General features: G+C 39.9%; 1 protein-coding gene across 1 annotated transcript in view; it reads left to right on the plus strand.

Annotated features, from left to right (window-relative positions):
• Window positions 1–632: 632 nt before the first annotated feature.
• LOC118410214 (acyl-protein thioesterase 2-like) overlaps window positions 633–19,353 on the plus strand; it is a 20,681-nt gene continuing 1,960 nt past the window's right edge. The window contains exons 1-5 of the mRNA XM_035811776.1: window positions 633–1,115; window positions 3,814–3,845; window positions 6,138–6,203; window positions 11,592–11,710; window positions 16,154–16,329. Of these exons, the coding sequence (XP_035667669.1) occupies window positions 1,044–1,115; window positions 3,814–3,845; window positions 6,138–6,203; window positions 11,592–11,710; window positions 16,154–16,329 (465 nt within the window). The 5' untranslated portion in view covers window positions 633–1,043. The remainder of the gene's footprint in view (window positions 1,116–3,813; window positions 3,846–6,137; window positions 6,204–11,591; window positions 11,711–16,153; window positions 16,330–19,353) is intronic.

Genomic DNA, 19,353 nt, shown 5'->3' on the forward strand with positions numbered 1-19,353 from the left:
CTCTAACACGGGACCTCCGCTTAATGTCGTATGTAAGGGACTCTCCTGAAAGTAGCTAGGTACTCATTTTCACCTGCACGAAGTGAAGAAAGTTGTGTAAAGCGCCATTCCTAACAACATTGGAGCATACTATAGTATATGGGGTTTGAACTGAGCTAAACACACTACTTATCGTGCTACATGATGCCACATTTTCCTAATTATACTAGATTCTATATACACAAAAGTGAATGTCTCCTGCCAGTTTTTGATTACTTGAAGACAAATCTCCAACAAAGCTAACTGAAAGGAGAACATACATTGTTTGTATGAAGCATCCTGTGAAGTGTGAGCCAACGTACAATAAAATGTGATGTTATTGGATGGAAGTACTAGCCTATCATTGTAATTTCGAATTCCCCATGCAGAAAAGAACGAACAAGGAATGAAGTCTTTCTTGTCCCGTCACTACCTGCTTCAATGACAGTTTTCACATATGGAACTCGTGTTTCTGTAATATGGGTAACAACCGTGCCATTTGATGGTTTATGTTGTTGTTGTCTCTCTAACCGCTTCAGTTCGTCGGTATATGGTCACATGTGCTTTACTATGCAAACTGGCAATGACCATGGTGCTGATAACGCTATCCGGAGCTACATGCCCTGTCATGTCACATAGATCTGCTAGGCGGCGCTTCACTACAGTGCCACAGCTGCTGACTGGGCGTTCTCGCGAGAGCCTCTCAGCACGAGATTTTCGTTCTCAGGCCGACCCAGCGAACATCCATCGATCTGTGAGTTTGTGGGACCATTTCCCCGTCATTTTTGTCCTCAAAAATTCTGGCGTTTCGGCTCGCTTCTCCCATTAGGAGAAACACAGGCATCCTTCTGCCCTGTGTCTTTCTCTTGGGATCGGTGCGAGGTTCGTTCTTCGGCGGCGCTGCGTGGAAGAAGGGCTCGTCGGTTGAGGAGGAGGGGTGTGAGTCGACCGGGAGTCATCACCATCCTGCCAAACAGCCACCTTGGGGTTCAGTCGCCGGCACACCTCAGCAGTTGAACCGTTTTATGTGCGGAAACGCCATGTCCTCTCAGATCGACCCTGTCACCGTCTCCGCTTCTGGCAAGCACACCGCTACGGTACTCGTAATCTTGCTCGTTTTACTCCTGAGAATTTCCTAAATTGTATGTAAAATTGTAAGGAACAGTAGTGGTAGACAGGTTCAACATAACAGACCCCACTCCGATCAATAAGCATTATGTGGCAACAGAAAGGGCTGAATAGACCACCTTTGTAATGGTCAACATCGTCATAATGGTCCCTTCTGTCTGTAGCATCCACACATAGTCACAGGCTGTGGTAATGACCTTGTCACTTGGTGTAACAAGATTTTATAGATTTTGTTCTTTCCATTTTTTTGAGGGGGGGGGGGGATTGAGAAGGGGGTGGGGTGGAAGAGGTATAATAATCATCTGGTGTATTTTGCCAGCCAGTAGGTACTCAAATTATGAGTAATGAGGCTGATTAACGTGGTCTAGGCATCTCCTTGAGCACGGGAACATTTTACGTCCCTCCCGGAAGACGATTTCGTGGAAAGGTATCATTTGAAGCTTTTGACCACACACCCAACACCCTGTCCAATCCAGATGTTTTCACAATGGTGATGTACATCATTCACCTGGACTTCAAGGGAAGAATAGTGATGTATCATTCACTGTTAAATGATGGCGATCCGAACCAAACCAAACTAACCCCCTCCCATCAAATCCAATTCTATCACTTTGCCCCCCCCCCCATCAAATCCAGCTTTTCCTGACCCAGCCCCCCTGTCCAATCCAGATTTTATTTTGACCACCCAAACCCCCTTCCAGTACAACCTCTCAGCCCCCCTATTCTCCTTATTTTTTTGGAATAGCCCATTTTCAACCATTTTCTTTAATACCTGACCTACATTATGAATCTGACATAACACAAAATGACTAATAACAAGTCTCACCTTACACTAATGCTCCAACAATCTGAGAACCTGGTCACTTAGCGATAATTCCATTGATGGTCGGCAGCTGCTACCATGTATCAATTTTACATCCATGTTTGGCTACAAATTTTATGTTTTTGTTGTTTTTCTGCATGCCTTGCCAGCTACATATATTGTTATGTCCTTCGTGTTATCATAACACTATCTGATTTGTTTTTCTCAAGTTATAAAAGCAAGATTTAGTGGATAATCCTATAAATCCACCTTACAAGCTGAGATCAAGATAGTAAAGATCACCTGGATGCAATAAGAGATCACTTTCAATTTAAGATTACTTTGGGTGAAAGTGCATGTTTGAAATTGGTATACTCTTTGAAACTGTACAAAGAAACACTAGAAAGCCTTTGGTCTCTTGCTGGCCTGATGTTTAATTCAATTTTTATACAATCCTTGGAGAGCAATTGTAGTAATTTGTATAACATATCAAACAGTCACTTTGTCTTTCATGTCAACAACACCGCACTTTCTTCAAAGACTTAAACAGTGATGACGAAAAACGGTTGCTTGGCTGCCGTTGCAATGTGTATTAAAACACATGTTTCAGATGATTGGATTTCCACAGCAAAAGGCTAAGGGGATGTGGCAATGTGCAGAGTAGCCTTCGGGCATTGTTGGTGTTTGTATGAAAACATGCCCTTGCTAGCAAACCTTGCAGGCTCAAGCTTCAATAACACAAAATCCTGTTGATGCTAAAACAGAAGTTAAGAATTTGAAGACAAGTAGTCATTGTCAAGGCCAAACCAATTTAACTTGTTGGTTTTTCAATTTTCTTTTCCAGAAAAAATTTGGAGCAAAGGAGAATTTTTTTTTTGATTACCAAAAGTCTGGTAAAGAGATTGTGTTAGAGGGCTAATCTAAAAAAAAATAGAGAGTAATAAGTTTTCAGCTTCAAAAAAGTAAAACAAACACTACCACTGTAACAGTATATAGTAACTGCACCTGTTTGTTGAAAATTAACAAAAGTACATACACTTTTAGTGAGAAAGTAGCGAAGTGTGTTTTTATAAGCATTTTCAGAAACATAGGAGCTGACAAAAGAAATAAAGAAAGAATAAAAATTGAATGTATATTGCTTGGTATACCAATATCATGTTCTGCATGCTTAGATTTCATAATGAAGGTGAACTTTTTTTTTGCCAAATGCTTGCATCAATTTTGCAGTGCCCAGAGAATGAATTGGCCTTCATATTACTAGTATCAAATCAGCCTGGCCTAACAGAAAACGGGATTTGAACCCTATACAAAAGAGTTTTATCGTAGACTTCTATCTTAGACTAGATGACTCCCTCGCGAAGCTCAGTCATACAGTAGACACATACTGGGGCACTTTTTTATTGTGATTCCAATGTATGACTGAAGAATACACATTTGAATCCCAATGAAAAACATAGCTAATATCCATGTCCAATTGCTCCACCCACAGAAACATAACATAAGGACATGCCAGCCTGCTGTCTGCTATACTCTCCTCCTAGGAGTGATTACCATGAAACTCATGAGAAACATATTGGAATAACAGTCTCTAATTGGCAGTAAGGAAACCTTTCGGATCCTCCAAAACAAGCAAAAAGAACCCTCTGACTAGGGCAAAAAGGGAAGGTTCACACAGGAGATATCTCCTTTTCTACTGGGTGTGTTTCTCCTGTGTTTCCCCTGAGTTTCAACTATTGAACTGAGCTAGCTCGCGCTAATTGTGTGGTGATGCATATGACTTACTTTATCTTACATAAGAAGCTACAAGACCATGTAATACATCAGTGTCATGGACTAATCCTCCTTTGTCATTGTTGTACTTATAGGTTATCTTCCTCCATGGCCTGGGAGACACGGGGTACGTATGTTATCTATATGTACATCACTATATAGTAACAGGGCTCGAAATACCCACTTGCCCACTTGAAAATGCAACCTCATTTTGCTTGGCGCAACTTAATTTTAAACCCAGGTTGCACACTGTGCAACATGAAATTTTGCAGTTGGAACTGTTTGACACTGCTTTTCCCCCACATAAGCTTTTGTTTTTATTTTTTGATAACATAAAACATATTACATAGTTACATAGTTACATATAAGTGGAAGAAAAGATAAGGGATAAGTAGCTGATTTGATGATTTGAAGAAAGTAACAACTCAAAAGTGGGGCAACCTGAAATGTTGATGGCGCAACCTGGCTTTTGACTCAGGTTGCCACTTGGACAACCTGGCTGAAAAAAGTATTTCGGGCACTGTTAGTATGTGAATTAGTTTTCTGATGTATGGTCTTGAGGTAGAGCAATATAGGGACAAAGACTCAAGTCTGCAATGATAGGTAAAAGCTAGCACAATTGTCATAATAGATCTCGGTATACTATAGATACATGCTCCCACCAGGCCTTTAGCCAGGCATGCGTCCAGGCATCATTTGGACACGCTTTTCTTAAACTAATTACACACAAGAAATTGGACGCACTAGAAGCCCTTACACTGGGGAGCAGATCCTCTGACAAGCATAAAATCCTGATTGACCAGGGATGCCACTAGGTCTGACAGTAATTCTGCCCCTCAGGATACCTTAGAATGCACTTGAAATTCTTGGAAACTCTGCAACATGGAAGGTGCACCCCTGGACCCCACCACAATACTGGTGCCTATATAGTATATGATATCACTTACTGCGATTCACCAAGAAATTTGGACCACCTATTATAAAATCCTGGCTCCCACAGCAGAGAAAGAGTTGCAGACCATGCTTCATTCTTTTTGCAGAGCTGATATTTCTCTCCATAGGTTGCACATTTGGCTCTGTCTACATGTCTTAGCTTCTCAGACGAACAACATTTTGGATGAATTGGACTAGAATTGGTAGCGCTACGTTAGGTTATCAGATACTGTGTGATATCTCATTTGAACAATTACGTCACGTTGGCTGAAGTGCCACGGTTCTTTGTCATAAGGTTATGAATATTAGGGAGTTGTGAAAAATTGCACACATATCTAACGAGGCATGATACAATGCCTCTGAAACCATAAACACCTCATCATGATTAGGTTGCTGTACATGTTGTAAATGAACTTACTTTTGTAACACTTAACTGTAATTCAAGACATCCTGTGGCTCTTATTACTCTCCAAAAGCCACAGTGACTATGATTTCTTCTATGTACTACTACTTACTAAACATGTACAAATAAATCCCCCAGTATTGCCCATATCAGGCACTAGCAACTGGTAACTCCTGGGGCACTTCTTAGAAATGAGTCAGAAGTAAATTTGAAGAGGCCAAAAGCAAAATCCCACAGCAGTAATAAACGGCTACCATTAGAGCAAAAATGCCTGGCAAGCTTTGTCCCATTGGGCCCAACGAACGGACGTTGAAAGTTAGAATTTTAGGTAATCTTGAAATGTATTATGGTGCTTGCCAATGTTTGTATAGTATATGTAGTGTTGTGAGGGAAACTGTTCCAGGGCTCAAAATACTTTTTTCTGCATACCTGCAATGGTTCAAATACTGAAAATTACCTGCACCAGACAAATTTTACCTGCACCACTCTGAATTTAGGAAGAATGGATCCTACTAAAATTGGTCAGGAACCATTGCTATTTTTTCTTTTATAGGTCATAACAGTCAATACAGCTAATAACAGTCCACATACCTAAATCATAGGAAATTTATGTATAAAACCCAGTACATGGACCAGTGCAGAGTAGGTGCAGGTAGACATCAAAAATACGTGCACAGCTCCAATTTTACCTGCACTAACCTGCATATGCAGATAGTATTTTGAGTCCAGATGTAGTTTTATAAGGGAAACTGTTCCCTCACTTTCACTATTGTATTCATCCTAAAATTGTCTCACAATACAACATTTCCTATTGGACATCTAGAATTGTCTTCATTCATAGAAGACCTGTTTCTATCAGATCACTTCAGTGTCACTAGTGGATGCTAGTTGAAACGTCTGACCGTTTCCAAAACCATATCCAGTTGCTTGAGCAACTGCTTTTTGGCATGTCTTATTACCTGGATGTCTAACCTACATCGACGTGTTCCCTCACTAAATTTAAAATTTTGCTGTTCTTTAGCAAAAAGATTTTGAGATTTGTTTGACTTGAATGACGGTTTTCATTTTCTTCTCTGTCTGCAGGCACGGCTGGTCGTACGCGCTGTCTGAAATCAGGCAGCCGCACATCAAGTACATCTGCCCTACAGCGTGAGTCCTCTTCCTGTTACTTCTCAAGGCTGCATCATGTACTGTTCTGCTTCATATCAGTGGGTGGGTGCTTAATGAGTGCAGAAGTGGAATGGAGTGTGTTCATGCTAGAAGTAGGGATGCGTACCGGTACAGTGTACCGATACAGTACCGGTACAATCAATTAGGTACAGATACAAAAATACTGGAACCCTTGTGTACCGGTACTGGACCTGTATCTAATTAGTGCAAGCCAGGCAGGATAACAGGTCAGGGGATGGCCACTTTGACAGATAAAATTACTGTGAAATCACCATAGCAGTCTCTGAGCCCCAGTGAGGAGAAAACAACAAGGGTCAAATTTTTGCTGCATCATGTGTCTACCATAATAAACACGTTTTTATTGGTTCAAACATACTTCTACCCTTTTTGATACATTGTTTTGCCGTTATAACATATTATGATATAATATTATGATGTAATATTCAATGCCATGCATTTAGGTCCGGACTCATTAGGTCCGGACCTGTACCTAAACCTCTGGATTCGAATCCGGACCTGTACCTAAACATGGGTTTAGGTACGCATCCCTAGCTAGAAGTATAGAATGTGCATTTGGGGTCACAGATGTGCGTTCGGATAAGAGGGAGGAAGAGAAATAGAAAATCATTGATGCAACATCAAACAAATGTGTTCATAGTTTGTTTTTGTTGTATCATTTTTTTTTTTAGAAAAAAAGGCTACAAACTATATCCAATGTACGTTTTTCTTTGAGTGAGACTTCCTGAAAAATGCGCAAATTTTTTTGTAGAAAAAAGGCTTTAAACTAAATACAATATACATTTTTCTTTAAGTAAGACTTCCTGAAAAATGTGCCTTTTTAAAAAAAATCTAATATACGTTTTTCTTCAAGTAAGACTTCCTGAAAAATGTGCATATTTTTTTTAGAAGAAAAGGCTTCAAACTAAATCCAATATATGTTTTTCTATGAGTAAGGCATCATGAAAAATGTGCATATTTTTGCAATTTTTAGTCAGGCCCGAAAATGTGTTACCCTACTGTTCATTTTCTAATCAGCAAAAAAAGCAACCTCTGATTTTTGTTGTTGTCTGGATTGGTCCAACAATGAATGCCATGTACAGGTACCCATCCCTATAGCAGTCAGCATTGTGATGATGCATGTTTTCTCCTCCATATCCTTATGATCCGGTAACCTAGGATCAGCCAACCCAAATGTGCCCTCCCCCAGTCTTCCAATAAATCTTCAGTAAGACTCCAATCGCTGGCGAGACAGAGTCAATAACAAGTCACTGCAAAGGGGTTTCAGATAATATTTGTAACAAATCAGAACTATTTTAACAAAGAAGAAGAATTCTGAACTATTTTAGATTAAAAAAATGTTTTAGCCAATTGAAAATGAAAGTTTGAACATGTTTGAACGTATTGTATTTGTATAATATTATGTTGGAAACATTTTGAAATATCTCTTTATTTAGCACAATTTTCAAACTTCTATCATGTAATTCTTTCACTATTAGAACAAGAAAATGTTCTAACAATTTCCAACATTTTCTAAATGGTAGATTTGGTTATTACCCATAAAGGTAGGTGCTATAGATATGGCACTTTTGTCTCGATCTACTTCTGTATATTTTTAGATTTCAAAACTAGAGTCACTGGTGAGTCTTTAGTGGTGAGCTGTCTATGTATGGCACCCAGGCATGGATGTGTCAATTGCTTGAATTCTTCCCTGCCCACCTTTCCAAAATGTTAGCACAAATGGCGAATCTATATGTTGGAAAAGTTAGAAGTTTTGACATTAGAAATGTTTCTGACAGGTTGAGCTACGGTAGACAAAGTTAGAATGTCAACCAAAGGTTAGAAATCATTCAAAAAGGTTCCCTTATCTTGGATTGTTACGAAGGATGAACTGAACTGAACTTTTACAAAGGTTTACAAAGGCTAATATGATAATAATGTTTTATTGCAAATTCATGCCCATGGGGCTAATTGCAAGGGAACAAAATCAAATACATGGAGTGGTTGAAAATGGGTAAATAATCTAAATTGTAACATACAAAGATTAACTGATTGTAAGTGCATACAGAATATCGAGTACAATTCTAAAACCTACATTGCTATTGCGGGGTTTGACTTCTTTTTTGAAAACAGTTGAAAATGAAATGTCCCACATTTTCTATGATAGATTGATTCGATGATCTTAGCAGAAGGTGTGTCTTTTGTGTGCGTATAAAAGATGAAAAGTTTGGTGTCATTTCCGACACTCTTTCAAACAGTGTGTTTCTTTCAGCATCGAATCGGGGCCAATCACAGATGAAATGTGTTTTATTTTCGACTGCATTCGTTGTGCACTGCTTACAAATTCTTTCATGAGCAGGTAGCTTTTTGCATCTTCTTTTTCTTCATCTATTTATTGCATTCATTTGCATCATCTATTTCTAATGGGTGCAAACTAATTCTTTACTTACATATTGCTGAGCGGAATTCAAAATTGCTATGGTACAAGTAGTTTTCCATGTCGTATGCTAGAACTACTAGAAGAAAGGGCAACAAACACCCACGCTGTTATGTGGACGTTAAAGAGGAGTCTGAACATTTCATTAGCAGAAAAACAGTTATTATATGTAATAACCAAGCTTGGGATGACCCTGTGATAAACAAGGTGAACCATTGGAGCCCTCCGGAGTCTCATCATGTGAGCATCACATAGTGTTTCAAAGCAGCAGTCATGTCAGAGTGAAGTTCCCAGTAGGACTCTACAAGTCATTGCCTCGGTTGAGGGATGGTCTGAGTAAGAAGAAAAGACAGCAACCTACGAACAGGCTCGGAGAAAATGTGATGTCGGCCACAGTATGAACTCATATCTTTGGAATGGTGCAAATTATCCTCTTGGGCTCCATTTGTGTCATTTATAATTAGCTTTCGTATCTTTCTTTTTTGTGACTTTTTAGTACCCACAGGGTCTGCATTGATTGTTACTGAGGTTACGAAGAAAATGTGATATCAGCCACAGTATGAACTCATGTCTTTAGGACGATGCAAATCATCCTCTTGGGCTCCATTTCTTTTCTTCATGATTAGCTTTCCTATCTTTATTATTTTTTTTAGTACCAGCTGAGTCTACATTGATTGTTACTGAGATTCTCATTGGGAGTCTTGCTGAGGGATGATGGACAGTAGGGATGAAAATGAGGGATTTGAAATTCAATTTCGTGTGCGTGAGGAGGGATTGGGTACGGCAGCCTTACAGCCATGTACGTGTCATCAACAGCTGTGCCTTTGATAAAAAAACTACAAAAGTGCCATCAGAGCAGTTGTACGACTTGTGGGTATAATGAAACATGCAAATGAGCCTGGGCCCTTTGTAGAGTGTCCGACATACGTCAATCCCAGCTGGTCAGCCCTAAACAGTAAACAGGCCTGTCTCTTGGAGCTGTTCCTCCATCTTGGATTGGAAATTTGCTTCTTTGGACAGAAAAGAATTACACCTGTCTATCCAAAGGATTTGAACTCGTTACATGAAATTGCTGGATATGCATTTTCGTAAGAAGGCTTAGTGCAAAACTGACAGATTTAGCAACGAAAGTAAAAACATGGGCTCCCAAATAATGAAGGTAGAAGGCATTGCTGCTCGAACGTAGTCTCATAGCATTTTTAAGGCTGTAGCCACAGTGCGTTGTTCTCCACTGTGTGTAGGGTGCAGTATTGAAAGGCAGAGCCTATTCCACTGCCTGTATTTTACCTCCCCAAACAAAGTCAGGCACTCATTTTTACACCTGGGCATGAGCAAAGTTGTGTAAAGTGCTGTTCCCAAGGGCACAAGGTCTACAACACGACGAGATTCAAACCCAGGAACAGTTGCTTCTGGGCCAAACACCCTGCAGTTATGCCACATGTACCCAACTGAATAATGAGTGCCATGGGATAGAAAAAGATTTAAAGCTGGAAGCGCTGTGCGGTGGTTTCATTGATCACTCAGCCATTCTGGCAAATCAGCAAGGAAAAGGGCCAGTCAGCATGTACATGACTTTGTATGATTCACCAGGTCTTTCATTGGACGTAATGGTTTAAGATGGATGGAAACTACTATCACAACTCAGGGTGTTCAGCAATACATCTTGGAGTGTCTAAGGCATATGTAGACAGCCTAGCAGATAATGCCCATCACTAGGGGTGGGTATTGATACAGAAAATTCAAGTCCAGGTATGATTCAGGTCCAGAGGATCATGTCCAAGTCCTGACCTGAACCTGGACCTGACTGAAAAGTCTGAAACTATGAATGGGTAATGCTCAAAACAAAACAAAATCTTCATGTAAACAACACTAAATGCCTCTATCAACTCAGTCATTTCTACCAAGTTTCTACAGTCAAGTTAGTCTATCAACTGTCATCTACTTTACTCTTGTTATTTGTTACAAGTGAATGCCTGCCGATGTAAACTTCTAATTGGTCCAAAATCTGGTCCACTGATTTTTCCTAGGTGTGTTTTTTACTGGTCCGGCCTAACAAGAAAAACAGTTTTTTTACTGGTACCCACCTCTAGTAGCCGACGTTTCTCGGGAATAAAGCCCCTCACAGAACGTAATCACGATAATACAGGCAAATGGGCCATTTTATGGTCGGTAATTGTGTACTCCCATGTCTGACTTGTGGAGAAGGATGAAAAGATTGGATGTCCCCTGCCAGCTCAGATCACTGCCATAATGAATAAAGACCTTTATTGTACATTTTTTCCCCAACCAAGCTAAGTCCAGGTCACAACAAGACAAAACATGTATATAAAATAGCACAGATATAGCGCAGAAGTTTGGCTTCTTCTTGCTTCTTGGTAATGCCTATTAAAGTAATGGTAAAATTGTAGGACTGTAGGGATTTAGCAATAGTCCGATTGTCAAAACGCATGTTGAGGAATATGAATTTGTCAGTGCTACTCATATGTCTAAAGTGAGAGAATCTACCTTCTATATAATATCTAAATAGAATATTTCTATCGCTAACATACTTAGTACAACAACAAAGTGTACTCCATCTTGTTCTAGAGGAGTGATAATGAAGATTGGCAGCTCTCTTGCAGACCCAAGATGCCAGTCACCCTGAATGAGTGACTATTGTACAATGTAGGGGGTTTTGGAGGCATCCACATTCAGAGTTTTCGAGAATTTTAAGTTAAATTGGTGCATTCTAAAGGTATCCTGAGGGGCAAATATACTGTCAGACATGTCACAGTAGAAGACTGTGACCACAAATGACCTAGTGGTTGATCAGAATTTCATGTTTGTAAGAGGATCTGCTCCCCAGTGTAAGGACGTCTAGTGCGTCCAATTTCTTGTGTGTCCAAATGATGCCTAGACGCATGCCTAGCTAAAAGCCACGTGTTCTCTTGCAGGCCCAAGATGCCAGTCACCCTGAACGAGGGATACGAGATGACGTCATGGTTCGACCTGTACACTCTGAACATCGGTGGCCGGGAGGACGAAGCTGGCATAAAAAAGGCAGCGGCTCTCGGTTTGTTTGTTTATTTGTTTGTCTGTTTTATTGATATCTCCATTTGTGATACACTGTTGATCACCAATCTTTCTGGAGTACATCATGTACATTAAAAATTATTCAACAAAGTACTAGTATACAATCATGTAACAGAAAACTTCAATGATACAAACTCAGTGGGTCAGAGGTCAAATCAAGAAGGACTTAAACAAAGTATAATTTACTTTTACATTTGTTTACTTACATTTGTGTAATGCTTTAAGCCTTACCTCCCTAGGTCTAGGGGACATATTAAGATGTGGTCGTGCATTTTAGTCCATACCTTTATTTGATTTAAACATAGGCATTGCATTTGCCGATAGGTAAGTTTTGGGTATATACATTGTTGTTGCATACAATGATTGCAAATACGTAGGTACCAGTAAATTGTTATATGTTTTTATGTTTCTGTAGAAAAATGTTCTGATTTATAAAATTTGCTTTTAGTTTTAGGTTTTGTCTGAGAGAATGCTCCCCACTCTTGGCAAGATTCTGCCAGCGGTGTTCATTACTCATATTAGTTTGCATCTTCGATATCAAAGTTACAAGTGTTCCATTTTGTACCAGTGTTACATTCAACACAAATGAGCATCACCATAAACAGGGCTCAAAATACTACCTGCATATGCAGGTTAGTGCAGGTAAAATTGGAGCTGTGCAGGTTTTTTCTGGTGTCTACCTGCACCTAGCCTGCACTGGTCCATGTACTGGGTTTTATACATAAATGTCCTATAATGTAGGTGTGTATGGATTGTTATCAGCTGTATTGACTGTTACCACCTATAAAATATTTTTTTTAAATATTGCAAATGGTTCATGAACAATGTTAGTATGATCCATACTTCCTACATTCAGGGTGGTGCAGGTAAAATTTGTCTGGTGCAGCTAATTTTCAGTGTTACCTGCACCAGTGCAGGTGTGCAGAAAAAAGTATTTCGAGCCCTGATTTTGCACCAGTGTTACATTACACAAATGAACACCGCCATAAACGATTCTTCACAGCATAGCAACCTTCCAAGTGATCAATCATGGGATTGCTCTCGGATTGCCATTAGCCACAGCCACGTGGCTACTTTGATAACCTTCTCTTTTGACAGACTCTTTTGATTCCCTTGAGATGAAGGCTCAGTACATGTGCCCAAGGACGCCAGAAAGTCCGAGCTAATTGGCGGTTCGTTAGCTGCGGTACGGTCGTTAGCGAGGCAGCGGGTATTGAAGATAGTCACTTCCTGCTTAAGGACACAGTTGAAGAATCTCTTATCATCCGTAAAATAACCACTGGTTTTCTTATTCAAGGACAGGGCTTCTTATGAGTACATGGCCTTTCCATGGGTAATTCTAAGGGTTTTTACCATTATTTTTTCAGAGCGTATTAGGGGTATCTTTGTATGGTGAAGCCACGTGGAATGCAGCGCAGGTGTAATCGTTTTACGGGGGCCTGGCGTTATCCTTCCCATGAAAAGTTTCTTATTTATAACCCCCTGAAATACTTCCCACATTTTGAGGGTCAAATTTAAAGAAATACCGGTACATGTAAAAGCCAACATTTTTTAACGTAATAACAGAAAAGTTATACATGTTTAAGCACAGTATAGAGCCCAAATCCGAGCATAAGGGATACAAATCACAGCATAGGGGCCCCTAGGACTTATTTGTACATTCAAATGCACTTATGAGAACCCTTGTTCTCTGACCTTTAAGAGAAACAGTTCTTCAAAATGTCAGACATGATACAGGTAAAAGTTGGAGCACGCTCTCGCAAAGCTCAGTCATACAGTAGACACATACTGGGACACTTTTCTATTGTAATTCCAATGTATGACTGAAGGATACACATGTGAAACCCATTCAAAAACATTACCTAATACCCATGACCAATTGCTCCACCCACAGAAACACAAGGACCTGCCAGCCTGCTGTCTGCTGTGCTCTCCTCCTAGGAGTGATTGATTACTAATAGCTATGAAACTTATGACAAACACGTTTGAACCACGATCTCTAATGGCCGTAGGGCTGTGTACCTAAATACCCGTACCTGTGTTGTACCTAAAAAATTGTCTAGGTACAGGTCCGGACCTAAACATCTGTGTACCTGTACCTGTACCTAAACAAACTAAAGCACTATTAAACACTACTTTTTAAGACTGCTGGACAAGTAAATCCCGAATCAACAATGACAATGGTGATAATCTTGCAGTTGAAACTTAAGAAAACTTGCAGAAGAAATTGTTTTGAGACTCAAATATGTAATTCCAAATACAAAGATGACAATTATCACTAGAAAAGACAGTTAGCTACATGTTTAACTTACATATACTACTTGGTTAAACTTTTTTAGGTACAAGTGCAGGTCCGGACCTGTACCTAAAGCCGTGTACCTGTACCTGTACCTGAAATTTGTTTAGGTACACAGCCCTACTAATGGGTGATAAGGAAACCTTTTGGACATGTAGCCTCCAAAGCAAACATTAGGAACCCTCTGACTAGGGAAATAAGGGAAGATACACACAGAAGATATCTCCTCTTCTGCTGGGTGTGTTTCTCCAGTGTTTCCCCTGAGTTTTGACTATTGAACTGAGCTTTGCTACACGTGTATCTATTCAGAAGGTGATGCCGTTGGAACAGGGCTCTAGCCAGCTCAAAATTTTTCTCCGTCAGCCAATTCCCATTGTCGCGAAAACACTATTCCAGGAGTTAGAGAGACTGAACTGAGACCTTGAAAAACGGGTTTTTAATGAGATTATTGTGTGCAAAGGATGCCGACACACTTTGTCAACAATAATAACATAACAATAGCAAAACAAACAGCGTGTGGCTTTTTAATACGGCCGTGGACGGCGTCCCCAAGCCACCTGTAGTTTCCACCATGTATTTTTGTCCGTCAAGGTTGACGGATTGGTTTTAAAATTTTTCCGTCACATGCAGCAAATTTCCGTCAATTGACGGAAAAATGGACGCTGGCTAGAGCCCTGCTTTGGAATGCTTATCTCAGGATTCTGAAGTTTGGACTGTATATCATCACCACCTTACGGTCTATAGACTATTCTCAGTAGGATATGAGGCATTTCTTCATGTGGAACCATGTTCCAATAGCTCACTGTGGTCGACTATCCCCTATATCAGGATAACGTCTGCCATTAGCGTCCCCCTGTCCACTTTCCTATGATATCAGTTGTAATAAATCATCTCTCTATAGGCAGATTCTTTGCAATATACAAGTGTAAAGGACAAAGTGACATACATAAAATGTTTCAAGCTGCTCCCTTTTCAGATTTTTGAATAAAGGAAGCCCTGAGAACTATTTATCATCTCTGATGTGTTACTGTTAGGCGTAGGAAAAAAATGTTGTGTTTCCTGTTTCAGTTCTGAAAAAATTAGATTTGGTAGGTAAGGAATTTTTTTACTTCCATTTTTATTTTTTTTTACTTTGGCCCAAAACCTTATGATACAATGCTGTTAAATTCTGATACAATACAGTTTAATTTTGTGCATGATGGTTACAAATCTGTAGATACATTTATCTTTCATTAGATAAGGACAAGCAGTTTTTTTTTACTTAGATAGAAAACAGCCCGAATAAAAATTCTAACTCATATATTATGTGACTCAACTGCCCACCCAAAAAAAAAGGCTAGTTTTTCTAGGATAAGTTGGGAAACACAGGAAACACAACATTTTTTTTCTAGTCCTCTGAGCCAAATTCATGGCCACATCTCATCCATTCTAACTTCTAAGTGTAGATTTACCCATCAATGAAGCAAGGTAGACAGGTTATCATACAGGGCATCCCTAATGGAGAAGGATCATCAATGTAGTTGTCTGCACTCAGTATTCATCAGAGTCTACAGGTGCTGACGTCACCACATGTTGCCGAGGGGGCCCTCAATGATACTTAAGCTGGGTGTAATAACAAGATGTATGTACTACATGAACGTATGCTCAATCTGGCAGACTAATGTTGCCATTAGGGCAAGCCGCTTTGGCAAACGGTGGAATTTCATGTTGAGTATTCTTTCTTGCAACTGAGGTGCACAACCTTGTTATTTTGATAAAGAAACAAGCAGAATCTACCTAATATTGTAGGAAATATAACATTGATGATGGTTCGACATCGAGATAACATTTCATTGTTTTTTTTTTATTTATAATAACCCGGATATGCACACTCACAGCATAGGCCCGGTTTTTAGCAGGAACAACAAAACAAAATACACATTGTTTATTTTAAAGATAAGCCATATATAGCAGTACTGTTACTCAAGCAACTGGAATCATTATGATTATTAAAAATCATATCCAGTTGTTTGGGAATGAGTGAATGTTTTTGATGAAAAATAACAATTGTTACAACTAATTCTCTGCAATTTGAATAATTTGTTGACCATGTTGTGATCATGGCAATGTTATGTACCCCCTCTACAGTACAAGGAATGGTGGAAGAAGAGGAGAAGGGGGGCATCCCCTCTAATCGGATTGTGCTGGGGGGGTTCTCCCAGGGGGGTGCGCTCGCCCTGTATGCTGCCTTCACCCTGGAGAAGCCCCTGGCTGGGATGGTAGCGCTGAGCTCCTGGCTGCCTCTTCACGAGTCCTTCCCAGACGTAAGTCAAACACTCGTCTTAGGCCACAGCAAGTAAACTTTATGGATGACATCAGCAAGCTCATTAATTTTCGCCTGATTTCAGAAAAAAAAATAATAACTTTTTCCCTATTTGGGGATGGTCAGATAGACCAAAGTTGTGTTGAAGCCTAATATTAATCATACTTGTAGAAATGACACTAGGAGAGTAGCCATTACTATAGTTGCAGAAGTGAAACTTGTTGAATTGTTGTAAAATTGCAAGCAATATGGAAGCCATAAATGTAGTTGCCAGCTTGGCAAGTGATACCAGTGTACCACACTAGTATCACTTTTACTACACTAGTTTGCTTCTTTATTACAGGTCCTGGAATGAATGCCTTGTTAGTTTGTGATGCCACGTTTTGTCACTTCAAATCTTGTTACGACATTTATGGTGTCTATTGTGAATTTTACCCATCTAGTTTTTTTACCCACCTTTCTTTTTTTCGCGCTATTTCTCATTATTTTTGCATTTTATATACTACGATGTCATCCACAAAATGTATTTGCTGTGGCCATATCTTGTTTTCCAGTCATTAGGTAGTCTTGTAATGAACACATACGTACATAATGCTAACTGTGTATCTCTGCCACCTGTGTTGCATGGTAATGGTGTGGATTCAAACACTGTTTCTGTGTTGATAGTCAGAAGGCAGCTCTCCGTATAAATGGGGATCCGTGTGAAAAGGTAGGATTTATGAGCGCCTGTGTGTAATGACTATCTACCTACCAGCAGGCTCGAACTACAGAAATGGCACACATACGTGTAGGGCATCCGCCAGTCATTCAATATACAGCCTCTTAACAATGGTTTCCTATACCAAAAAGAGGAGAAAGCAACTGTTAATAACTCAACTTTCTGACATTACTGGCAAACAAACATACCCTCATATGAAAGGCCGTCATCTCAGCTATCAAAAAAACACATTTTGTCATGAATCTTATGGCACGGACTTCCGGGAAACTGAAAAATTGACCCTTGACCTCAAAAATGCACCTCAGCCCAGTGAGGAGGCCATGTATGTGCTAGGACAAAAAAGTCCCAACTTTACAACATGTATATCCCCTGACAACCACAAAAACTCATCGTTTCGGCCCTAATCAGAAAGTAGAAACCCTCCCCTGTCACACCCACATCAAAACTGCCAGGATTTCTATCCATTTGACCAGGAAAAAAATCTTGAAGTTTTAGACCCTGAACTATATTCGACCACCATCAATTGGCTGGCGGATCCCCTGTACATGCACACATGGGGATTGGTAAGAACAGGGCTGAGACCAATTGGGGAAACTAATACACCTTTCTCATGCGGCGGCCTTGATAGATCAAAAATGAGGTAAATGAGGCAAACAAGAGAGTCTGACTGTCCATCATAATTAGCAGCTCGACCAATGATATCCTAGCAATTACTGGGAAAGCAACTAATACGGCTGCATGTCCGTCATATATTTGCATTGTTATGTTTTTATTTTGCATCTCTTAAGAGACTATTGGACTAGTTTATACTACTCTAAATTGCTACATGTTTTGGTGCATAATATAGTGAAGAACAGTTATAATATTTATCATTTGATCTTACATATATTGTGAACATTTATGTGGTTTGGGAGCTGATTTTAGAAATCAGGTTTGTCTGTTGGCCTCATTGACCTCATTTTAGTTCTATCATGGCTGCCGTGAGGGAAAGATGTATATTGTTAAAAAGCAAAGCTCAAAAGTCTCAGACAAAATGATTTCTGTAGGTTGGTATTTCCTACTTTTGAAAGCATGTTCAAGAACGTGTCCACCACTAAGATGGGTGCATAAGAGTTTAGTTTCTCTCTAACCCTTAGAGATGTCAGGGGCAAATGTTCGATACAAATACTGCTCAAAAACGTTAGAAAAGGTATAATATATACAGGTTAGAACTTGTCTATGCTTGATAATTTATACATATATCATCAGCAAATGTTTGATGCAAATCCTGCTCAAGAACATTAGAAAAGGTATAAGATATACAGGTAAGAACTTTGTCTATGCTTAACATACATAGGGGTTAAACCTATATATATTGTCATGTTACACAGCATGTGTTTAGCACGTCACCGGAACGTACTGCGCCTGCGCGAAAAGTATAGACATGCTAAACCTTGCTAAACCCCCGGTTTACTAAAGGGCCGCATTTAAGAAAGTACGTGCGTATATAAGGGTAAAATCCTGTGTACGTTTTACATGAAACCATGTCTCTAACATATATTGTCTATGATATATACTGTGCAACAAGCGGGATTTCAATGCAACGTTGACCAAACCAAGCCCCAAAACACCAGGGTTCGCGCAGGCGCAGTACGTTCCGGTGACGTGCTCATGTGTTTATAGGATTTACTAAGTGATGCAAGGCACTCACGGAGTAAGCGTTTTATCTGTGACCTTTTCTACTGGCCTCGGGTACAGTTACCCTGGCATATGGAATATTATAATTATGTATCGTTTGTGAAGGCCTAGGGAAAAATGGAGTGTTTCCTGTTTCAGCCCTGAAAAAATTAGTGTCGGTAGGGATTATCTTGTTCTACATGTCCAAAATGTTCTACATGTAGTCTCATCACTACGTGTGTAGTCCAGTGGTTTGCAGCCCTGTTAAATTTGTAAAAATAGAAGCCTCAAGTTTGATTCAGGTTGTGTCGCTCACCCAACATGCATGCTACATGTACTAGAAAGGGACAGGACGTTAGGCCGCGGTCATTGTGTTTGTCGAAAAGAGCTACGGCAATTTTCCTGGTATAATGAACCTGTAAATACTGTACATAATCATCGGGTCTGGGTAAGAGCTACACCCGTCTGCTTCGTTATGCTCTGAATGTACCCTGGCAGAGTCGCATCGGAAACAAAAAACTGTACAATGGACTTCCCCCGATCACTAGAACTGTATTCAGAAAAGAAGACTGACCCTTGCTGGCCATGTAGCCCGTCATGAGGAGATGGCCGCCAAAGTTCTCCTCTGGGACCTGACGCAAAGAGAAAAGG

The sequence above is a fragment of the Branchiostoma floridae genome, chromosome 2 (genome assembly GCF_000003815.2).
Source record: "Branchiostoma floridae strain S238N-H82 chromosome 2, Bfl_VNyyK, whole genome shotgun sequence".
NCBI lineage: Eukaryota > Metazoa > Chordata > Leptocardii > Amphioxiformes > Branchiostomatidae > Branchiostoma > Branchiostoma floridae.